Source organism: Erigeron canadensis, chromosome 9 (assembly GCF_010389155.1).
Source record: "Erigeron canadensis isolate Cc75 chromosome 9, C_canadensis_v1, whole genome shotgun sequence".
In the NCBI taxonomy this organism is placed as follows: Eukaryota; Viridiplantae; Streptophyta; class Magnoliopsida; order Asterales; family Asteraceae; genus Erigeron; species Erigeron canadensis.
Genome location: NC_057769.1, coordinates 7,775,140 through 7,785,817, shown reverse-complemented (window position 1 = coordinate 7,785,817; position 10,678 = coordinate 7,775,140). Strand labels below are relative to the sequence as shown.

Sequence of the window (10,678 nt, the reverse complement as noted above, 5' to 3'; positions counted from 1 at the left end):
CTTTACAAACATCATGGCTCGCCGGAAGAATGGTTGCTGATATAAACATATAAAATTGAAATTATCATAAAATAACAGATAACGATATGAAGGTTATCATAGGGTTTCAGTTAGAAATTAAACCAGGTGATAATCAGGTGTGCTTTTGGCATGCGCCCAAGTACTCGTCAAGCTTTCTCCTGATTACAAAGTATTTCATCGCTCTTCTGGATTCATGGTACATCTTTTCCACCAATTTTTCTCTTCTAACTGCCTTGTTAGGTTCATATTCATCGATTGAAATACTGCGGCTAAATGGGATTGTATCTTTATTGCATAAACCGAGTACCTGACATTAATTAAAAAATAACGAACATGGTCCTGCGCTCCCATAAACTATAAATATAAAACAATACATTAAAGCATCTAATGGTGGGCCAATAAGTGATATAATAATCTAAGGACCTGGTAAACATAACTTTTAGTGGGCCAACCTAGCCCCAATTATGCAGTTTCGAGCTTTTGCCACCAAACAACTAAAACTGCTCAAATCCTTCAGTGACCTAAGAATAGACCCTAACCAACACGGTTAACTTTGCCACTTTAGTGATCTAAGAACAGACCCTAACTTGAATGACCGTGCAACTGGCTTGTTTTGACACCTTCAGTGATCTAAGAACATACCCTAACCATTACTTCTTTTGCTACATTAAAAATAGAGCTTGTGGAACAAACATATAGCGTGAAGTTTTTGTATGTGTTACAGTCCCCGCTTACCCAAATTGAGCAATCAATTCAATAAACACATATCTCACACATCTTTTAAAACAACCATTTGAACTCTCCTATCAAGTGAAACGACATAATCGGTACAGCCTACGGATATAATATATCTACGTCAGCAAACAGGCCAGCTATGCTATCAGACAACATGCTTTTCTTATTCCAGAACTTTACGGTCTTATCATCAATAGGTATCAGAAACATGGCACTGTTATATGTAAATTACCATCTAATCTTGTTGATTTTCACATCGATTTCTAACTGTTAATAGTCAAACTGAACTCACAAACACGACCAGAAAGAAGATTAATGTAAATTGGGAGGTACAGAACTCGTTTCAGATGGTCACACATAGCATCCATCAGCCGGTCATCCATCTTATCAAACATCGGCACCTGCAAACAAAGAACAAAATCTTATAATTATACTTAGTACATTAACTGTTTAAAGAGATTAAAAATTCAGACAAAAGAACTGACTCGGGCAGCCTAAATTTGTGTGGAATCTGTAATGGAAACAAATAAAAAATGATAAGAAATGTTCATTTTTAGTAGTTGCAGACAAAGTTGGCTCTTTATATCTCTTCCAAGGTCTTTAGAAAGGTTTTGAAACAAATTATATTCATTAACACCTCGAGTTTCTTGTCATTTATATTGTTTATATCACCTGATTCGTTCTTAAGAGGGTCTGGAAGCAAACGATTGGACATCCACTGCTCTGAATCTCATCTTTTCACCCTCATCTCCTCCAATCTTATGGTTGTGGACTACATGTAAGTCTGCAAAAAAAAAGAAGCAACCACTACAGATAATTAGTGACACCTTCATATTTGCATAATTTAGAGAAACTTCGGTTACCAATCTGCATATTTCCTATGAAAAATGAGAATAAATCGAAACCAGATATAGAAATGAACACTGCAAAGCAAATTTCCAACACAAATGTGTTGTTTGCAGATTTTGACCAGGAGAACTACAAACGGGCCGAAAGTCGATTGGATACTATTTAAACTCTTGCTTCATTCTTCTTTACAGATTCATACGCCTTTATTTATCAAGTATTTGAAAAATGGAGACTAAAGTATTTGCAGACATGTGGGTCAACATAACCAGGATTGTCTTAACCATTCTATAAAATAACCTGACTGAGTTTGATTATATCAATAACTAAGCAAGTTTGACTTTGAGAGTTCAAAACAACATAAATCATAGATTTAAACTCACTCATTATATGATGAAGCACCTCTATGCTCATGTGGTTTAACAGTTCAATTATACAATACTCATCATATAATGAAGTACCTCTATGCTAATGTGGTTTATAATCTATCATTTTGGTTGTTTTGAAATCTGACCATCTTTAAATTGAAACTCAAATTAATCATTGACTAAGTTTGATTTTGAGAGTTCCAAAAACAAAATGTCATAGATTTTAAACCGCTCATTATATGATGAAGCACTTTTATGCTCATATCGGTTAACCACTCGATCACACACTACTCATCACAATGAAGCATCTCTATGCTAATGCGGTTTATAATAAATCATTTGGGTTGTTTAGAAATCTGAAGATAAAATAACAATTAGTTAAAACTAAAACTTCATATAAACCACACATCAATTAACCTACCTTCTACCGGGTTGGAGAAGGGGTGTAGGATTGCCATAGCATTAGCTAATGCTATATTTATTTTTATTTGAAAACTTGCAACAGCTGGCGAACACTACAATACACTTTTGCGACATTAAAACTGTTTGACCCATTTCCTAATGACATTTCAGTTAGATTTTCCCTATTAATAAGATATAAGACGTGGCCCATATATATGCTAAGCTTTTGCACTTTTAACTTTATATATTATTCTTATACTTACAGCTTATAGCTATCCATTGATACCTCATAATATCTTGCATCACAAAATGAAATAGAAAATGCCTCATTGACATTGGACCTTATATCTCTAACTTCATAACAAACCATAATTATTATGACTTACTTTGATAGAAGCTATTAACCGCCAACATAGCATTTAACAAAAAAGAAACAGGAAACGTTTGAGATCATATACATATACAAGTAAATAACAAAAAGTTCTGAGCGTACAATAGTGTGTTACCTCATTATCAGCAAAATCATTAGTTCTATATAGCTCCCTTTTTTAAATTATGTGGCTTTATACTGGTTTCTATTTCCTGGAGAATTATATACCAGTGTCCCAAACAAAAGCTACTATCAACCTCTTTCCACAAACTATATAACCATGTACAAAGCAAAATTAACAAAAAGACGATCACAACACGGAACTCTATTTATAATAACACTAACATTTGTTATTATACCTTCTTATCGGAGATAATGCAGTAGGTGCCCATGTATCGTCCGTCAATGTTCTTGACATCCCACTTCCGGCAAACCATTACAGATACAAGCCCGGCGGAGCCGTATTGGAGTTAGTAATGCTTGCCAGCAACAAAGGGGGCACCTATTCATAATATATAAAAAAACGGGGATAAGAAATGGTTGCAACTTATGAACATTATTCACACAGATAATCAAAGATAGATTCATAGACTGTAAACCACATTGCAAACCAAAATTCATGCTATATAAAATCTACACAAACCAATATAAACTCATAAATATATCCCGAACCAAGCTTTGATGGTGACAGTCTCCAATCATATGGAACAGATAGTATAGCATCGATCCCGTATTTAGTGCAGCATTTAATCCGTTATTTCACACTGATGAAAGAAGGCCTGTAACTCTATAATAATATATTAAAAGAAAAATGAAAAGGATCATGATAGGTTAAAAACCGAATTAATTTATCAACATCCAATTAATAATTAATTAAAAAAATGAAAAAAAATGATAGATGAAAACCTGACTATATTTACTAAACCATAGATATTGTTTTCATTTGCCAGAATGATAGCCAGATACCTGATAGTATATAGGGAGTGAATGAAAAATTAAGGGACATATCTTCCACTATTTGAACAATGAGAAGATTGAAACCCATTAGAATTCTATAACCCCATAAGAATTAATCAACATTAATAACCAAATATATGAACCGAGGAAACTCAAGAAGTGTACCTCATTCAATCCATTGACTGATTGATCAATTCATTCATATATACACTTCAATTAACCTAATTACCACACAATAAAAACCAAACATTAAGAGAAGATTAATCTATAGCCAAGTAAGTAAAATCATAAATCCAAGTAAAATCATTAAACCCCTAATCAATTCTTAAGTCTTAGCATTAATACCATTTTACAACTTTTATATATATATAAGATATAAATATAGATTTGAACCAACTGCACCCTTATTTATCAATACTATATAACAACAATAATAATACCAGTTGTAATTAGTACCTCTACATACATACTTGTTGTGCAGTTGTATTATAACGAGTATGGTACTTTTACAATGCGGCGGCAAATCGACTATGATGGTGGTGTGATAGCAGCGATGGGCGGTGATGGTGGTGACAGGGTAAAATGGTGCAGGTTATTGATGTAAAAATGTTTTATAATACAAGGAGGGTAGTAAAGATATTTTATAACATAAGTGACTACTAATGGTATAATTTAATATTAAAAATGGTGGTGATTAGTTTATTAAGGATAATTTGGTCAATTCGCATATCCCATATTTTCTAAACTATGTGGTTATAATATTTATATAGTAGTATAAAAAGTTATCTTTTATATATATCCCTCCGCTCCATATTAAGTGTCGTGGTTTGACTGTTTGAGTTTTATTCTTTCAACTTTGTCCGTAAATATCTTTGTTTGTGTTATATAACACTTGATATAACATATATGAATTGATTGAGGTTTAAATGTACTTTTCATTGATATAACTTTCATCAACTAATATATAACACAAACAAAGATGTTTACTGTTAAGTTGAAAGAAAAAACGTGACCAGTCAAAATAGACGGACCTATCTTTATTTAAATATTACAAGAAACTAAAACTTTTCAAAATATAAATAAAAAAGAACGCTTAAAAGTAACAAACGAAAAGTTTCTTACAGTGTGGGGTTGTCTCTGACTCTAGTCTTTCAAACTTGACGCAGTCCAAACGTTTCAATAATGGTGAAGAAATCTAAAGTACAGATCAACCTCAATGCTGCTAATTCTTATAAGGTTCATTTTAATCGCGAGTCATTTTTACTTAAATAACTTTATTATCTACAACTGTATGCATATTTCTTGTTTGCTATATCGTGCGTATATATGATACGATCTTATGTTACATGATATGACCATTGATATATATAAAATGTGTTGTTCAACACTAAAAGTACCTCATTTGAGTATATCAAGCTTTTTTTTTTTTTTTTTTTTGGTTTTGATCCAACAGATTAGGGTTTTCTCTTGCATTGATTATAGAAACTGCTAACTCATTTTGATATATATATATATATACACACATATATGTGTGCATGTGTCTTTTTGTATGACTATAAGTAGATACTTTTTTTTGTGACTACTTAAGGCCTTATTTTATGAAGTGTGTACTATATATTGCTATGAAAATTATAGTGACTATTTTTTTTTTTTTTAACTTTACAATAAATTTTCATTGATTGATTTGATATAGATAAAAGTCATAAAACTCTGCTTTTGCTTTTAAATCTAGTCATTTTATCTATAATTATCTATTCAAAAACCGAAAACAAGTTTGTAAATATCGTTGTATTGTATTGTATTGTTATTGTGTCATGTAGGCTAAGAATCTTGGTTCTATATCAAAGACTGTGATAAATGGTTCAGACCATCTTGCTCCTGGCCCTGTTGTATCAGTTATAAAACCGAATAATGAAAGCATTTATGTGAGGCGTTCAAGGCGGCTCCAGTCTATTCAGGATCCAGACATTGAGGAAATAAATGTTGTAGATAGCGAAAATGGAAAACTTGAAGCTGGTTATGGATACAATGGTGGACAGAGGTTACTTGTTTCCTTTCGACAAAATAATAGCCCGCGTATTGATAATTCGAATAATGGACCCTCATCAAATCAGAAGTCTGTGGATGAAAAGATTGATGATCTTATAAAAGCAATTGAAGGATTTAAAACCAATGTAAGATGTCCAACTCTTAACAAGTTCAGCATTTTAATTAGTTTTCAATTAATCCAAGATTTTCAGACTTTTATTAAGCCTAAAGGTAGTCGGCTCACTTTTTTTATGAAACCAAATCAAATTGAAAAGGAAAAAACAAACACTCTTATGTCTTCGAGATTTAGAAATAGTAGATCTTTAAGAGCTTGATGCAAGAACAAAAAAGAAACCTTTGGTTCTAAGGCTGTGAAACATTAGCAATTCAGACACACTTTTAACGAATTTTATACAAAGATTGCTGATCATTACTTTTAGTTTATTGTTGCTGGTTATATATATCTTCTTGTTAAAAGCTAATGGTGTTTAATAATTAACAGGGGGTACATGCGAACGTGTCATGTGAGGATAACTCGGTTAACCACATCTACAAGAGTTTATACCTTGAGTCTCAAAAGAAGGTTAATCCTTCTCCTATACATTATGTTTATGAGTTTAGACAAAAGAATGTATACATTTTTTCGCGTGTTCTGAAGCTGGAATGAGAAAAAACTAGAAATTTGCTTTCTAAGTTATATTTCATGTTTTCGAGTTGAGCTGGAGGGAAAACTAATTAAAAGTTGACCATTTTACAGTCGCACCTTTACTAAATTAGTTATTTTTGGTTAATTCACGGAAAGGTTGATTTTTTCATTAAAGTTAAATATTATACTCAAGAACACGAAGAATTTGGTTTCTTTCTATCTTTACCGAATTTTCTCCTATCTCTCCGTTGTTTAAACTGAGGACGAGACACATGGTAATCAGATCTTTGACTTATTATGAGCGGTTTTATACATTTTGGTCGTGAGAGTATGCAAACAAATATGTTATAGAAGATGTGTTTCTATGTCAATTTCAGATTGAAGCTTTAACTTTGGAAAATCTTGAACTTGCAAGACTCTTGGAAATTGCTCTAGGAAAACTTGAAGTGGTAATGCTACACTCATCTACAACTATTCATGTCACTTTTGACAACTATATACTTACACCTTAAGATTGTTTTGATCTCACTTTTCGCTCTAGGAAGTAAAATGACAGGTTGTTTAATAGGTCCAAATTGTTTGGCTAGAATAGATTTGGTTAATTCGCCAGTTCATCTCTTTAGTTTCATAAATATTAAGGTGGTATTTGGTTAGTATATAGGTTTAGTAATGGGTATGGTAATGGTTATATAGGTTTGAAAGTAAATTAAGTCTTCATTCTGGATCGGATGGTTGTGTTTTCTTGTAGTGGCTAGTTTTTTACTAGTATATTACAATATAATTATATAATTATATTGCTGGCAAAGAACCCCCACAATGTGGCGGGTGATAGCGGCGACAATGAGATGTGGGAGCTGAGTGGCGACTGATGGTGGTGGATCGATGGTGTAATATGTGAGAGTATTGTAAAATGTTATTCAAAAGGTCATGTAGATATTCTAGGGGATAGGGGGATGGATGGTGTAATATGTGAGAGGGGCATTCGGACATTTGTGTTGTGTGAGTACTTTTTAATATTTATTTTTCTAAAAAAAGCCATGACTGAGTGGGTTTATATAAACTCATGTTTGTGGGTTTAAGCAAAGTCATTGACATAAACCAAACATCATATATGATATATCACTCTCAAATCCATTCCTGAGTGGTAAAACCCAACCAAACACTTCCAAACATAATTTATACAACTGTCTTTGGTTCTATTTTTCGCATTTTGGTTATTTTGTATAATGCAAATATGGTTATACTGCTTGCATTTCACCTACATGTCTAATGCAATCATCTCTGGTTATAATTTTTGCTTTTTGTTTATCATGTGCTATGTAACCATCTTTGGTTCAATTTTTTTGGCACGCCACTTATCATGATATTGCAACTATCTATGGTTCCATTTCTAAGTTTATCGTTCACTGAATATTATGATTTTGTTATGCTTACAGTATGAGAACATCAACAAATCTACCTACACTGTTACTATATCAAGTCTGGAAAACGCTATTGAAGCATTGGTTAGTCCTACGTCTCATGTTGGCCAGCCTTCTTTCACAGGTGGTGGTGCAAATCTGGATGGTGATGGTTGCACGGTGGCAAATAAGCCAACCACCAAGAAACGTAAAAATCACCAACCAAGCAAGTGAGTTTGCTGTACTGTAATCTAGTAACACAAACTCTCTCTTTGGAATTATATTCTGGGTTATATGTTGTAGACTGTAGGAATGTAATGTAACTGCACTGAATCTCTCGGTAGTTAATATAACTTGAAGCTTTTGGTTTTCGCCTACTTGAACCAACATTTTTTATTTGCAATGACTCTTGGTGTTCATTGTACACAGCCTGCTTCCTAACTCTCAAATGGATATCAGATTAGTTACAGATAGGGGAACTAAAGAGAAATGTAAATGCGGGTCAATTCAGAATATATTTTATCTTTAACGAATACAATGAGTAAATGTGAAATGTTAGATACAAAAGAAATAGGTCGAACGATTTAGACGTCATCAACTACCTCTATTTGTTTTGTTGAGAAAACTGATCGTTTTTTTATTAACGTTCTAATAATCTTGACCGTCACATTAGCCTTTTATAAAATTAATACCTCAGAACATGCTGGTGGGTCAATTGAACCCGATTCGACCCAATGCCCAACCGGTTTCATTCCAACTTGAAATTCTCCTACTCTTGTCCATTGTCTGACCCTCCCATTTTTGCACCATTTGTTAACCACATGTTCCATTATGGCTCTACAGCAATGCAGAAACATAAGAAGGCTCATATCAGGAAAACAAACTTATTCTTTCTGCTTCATTTCGAGGTCCTTGAGCTTCAATTCAAGTTTATTAAATTTTGTTGCATATCTAGTTTAAGTATCTTGAGGATCATTCTCATCAAGCGGTCCAAGCATACGGGGAGAGTTTTTGAAAATCGCTTTCATATCTTCAATCCCTTGATGCGAAAGAAAGTTACCATTAATGTTTAGCAACCTAAATCCGGATTTACCCACAACAGCTTTAGCCAATGCCGTGGCTCCATCTCTTCTGATCCCATTTGTGCTCAAATCGACAATGCTCAATCGTCCAAACTCTGCTACAAGTGCCTTACCGATCACTATAGCACCTTCATCCCGTAGTTCATTTTCAGATAAGTTTATTTTGTTCAAGGAACTTTTCTTTGCAGTTATACAATCAGCTAATGCATTAGCTGCTTCATAAGTGATATTGTTTCCGGCCATCTCTAGGATTTCAAGGATAGAATCCGAACTTTTTAGAGCATTTGCAATGGATATGGTCCCTTCATTTTCCAGATTCAAGTAACTGAGGTAAAGTTCTGTAATGTTAATATGAATTGATAGCGCCTGACTCAATGTAACCCCAGGTTCCGGTCCAAATATGTTGTCACGTAAGTCAAGTTTCCTTAAGACGGTACATGTATCAAGTGCTTCAGCTAGAGCAACCCCCCCTCTGGAGCCGACCCTTGTGGAGGAACACCTGAAAAGATATTTCAACTCGTTTATTTACAAATAGGTGGATTTGGGTTGTGTTGTATCTTACGCGAATCATAATGGCCAGAGCATGTTAACTATGTTGAACATCATCCAAAATGTATATCGCTAGACCTTAATCTCATAACGATTTTGAAGTTTTTTATTTTAAATTTCTAGTAAAACTACTTTGGTTCTGCCTTGGTAAGCATTTCAAAACACCCTGATGCAAGAATTGGGTTTTTATAACTCTAGAACCAAGAACAGAACCAAATATATCCCTGACCTGTTTGATTCTTTGGTTTTGTGAACCCAAACCAATTATTGTACACACCCCTGCTGGATGGACCTACCCTAATATTACCATTTAGGCCCAAACCAGTTTGACTCATTACAAAACCTGCACAACCCATCCATTTTGCCACTTTATACCTGAAATCCTCTAGGTTTGGAGATTCTTTCACGAGTTGAGAAATGGAGATTGCACCTTCGTCTCCAGTCATGTTATGATGAATATGAAGAATCTTGAGTTTTTTGGTAGAAGGAATTAACTCACAAACCGCCTTTGCTGCTTCTTTTGAGAGACTAGCATTCATCAAATACAGTTCAACAAGATTATTTTGAGACTTCAAAAGATCCCCAAATGCTCGAACCCCCTGTTCACCCAAATGATTATTAGAAAGGTTCAAATAACTCAGATTAGAACCTTCAATTGCTGATGAAAACATCCTCATAACTTCAACAGCTTCAGGCGCGGGCCTTCTTGAAACAATATCCGAAAGGTCAACTCCAGTTAGTTGATCCTTAATAGACGATAAAATGGAAGCAGCCACATGGGCTGCAGGTAACCCAAAACTTCTATTGCTAAAGCATATCTTTGTAAATTTGTTTCCAGGCTCCTTTAATGGTTTCAATAGTTCTCTAGCCTCTTCTGCTTCAATGAAGGACCGACGTCCTCCAGAAATATCAAAAACGGTCTCTTGGTCTGGTGTAGTTAATTCTGGTATAACGTCCTGATCTTCTTTGGGTCTAGAACCTCTTTTGACTACTTCTACCATGAGCTTACTGGATTCTTTAGCATACACTTGCACAGCTGATGTTCCATCACTTTCAGGCTCTTTTTCAAATTGTTGACTTGCAGCCACAAATGCTGCAGACTCAATTTCTTTGGCATCTTCCTCTGCTTCTTCTTTACTTAGTAAACCATACTTTCTTGATAAAATGGATGGTGTCGTGAGGTTTTTTACTATACGCTCCACAAGCACTAACCTCGTGTTGTGGCTAGGAGGCCATAGCTTAATTGAACGCATGTACCCGTGAGTAGACTCCAT

The 10,678-nt window shown here is 34.1% G+C and overlaps 2 protein-coding genes across 2 annotated transcripts; one reads left to right on the top strand and one right to left on the bottom strand.

The window, feature by feature from the left end:
• Positions 1-4,835: 4,835 nt before the first annotated feature.
• Positions 4,836-8,150, top strand: LOC122583813. The gene is made up of 5 exons (XM_043756192.1): positions 4,836-4,935; positions 5,520-5,873; positions 6,230-6,310; positions 6,751-6,822; positions 7,810-8,150. Exons 1-5 carry the CDS (start codon positions 4,882-4,884, stop codon positions 8,005-8,007), a joined length of 759 nt encoding a protein of 252 aa, XP_043612127.1. The 5' UTR covers positions 4,836-4,881; the 3' UTR covers positions 8,008-8,150.
• A 573-nt stretch (positions 8,151-8,723) lies between these two features.
• Positions 8,724-10,678, bottom strand: LOC122583832 (RAN GTPase-activating protein 2-like). Its single transcript, XM_043756213.1, has 2 exons — positions 9,780-10,678; positions 8,724-9,354 (listed from the first exon to the last, which is right to left on the bottom strand). The coding sequence occupies exons 1-2, from the start codon at positions 10,676-10,678 to the stop codon at positions 8,730-8,732; spliced, it is 1,524 nt and encodes a 507-aa protein (XP_043612148.1). The 3' UTR covers positions 8,724-8,729.

Coding starts and splice junctions, on each gene's coding strand:
- LOC122583813 (XM_043756192.1), top strand. CDS start 4,882: ATGGTGAAGAAATCTAAAGTACAGATCAACCTCAATGCTGCTAATTCT. Junction 4,936..5,519: donor ATGCTGCTAATTCTTATAAG/GTTCATTTTAAT, acceptor TGTGTCATGTAG/GCTAAGAATCTTGGTTCTAT. Junction 6,823..7,809: donor CTCTAGGAAAACTTGAAGTG/GTAATGCTACAC, acceptor TTATGCTTACAG/TATGAGAACATCAACAAATC.
- LOC122583832 (XM_043756213.1), bottom strand. CDS start 10,678: ATGGAGTCTACTCACGGGTACATGCGTTCAATTAAGCTATGGCCTCCT. Junction 9,355..9,779: donor CCAAACCTAGAGGATTTCAG/GTATAAAGTGGC, acceptor ATATCTTTTCAG/GTGTTCCTCCACAAGGGTCG.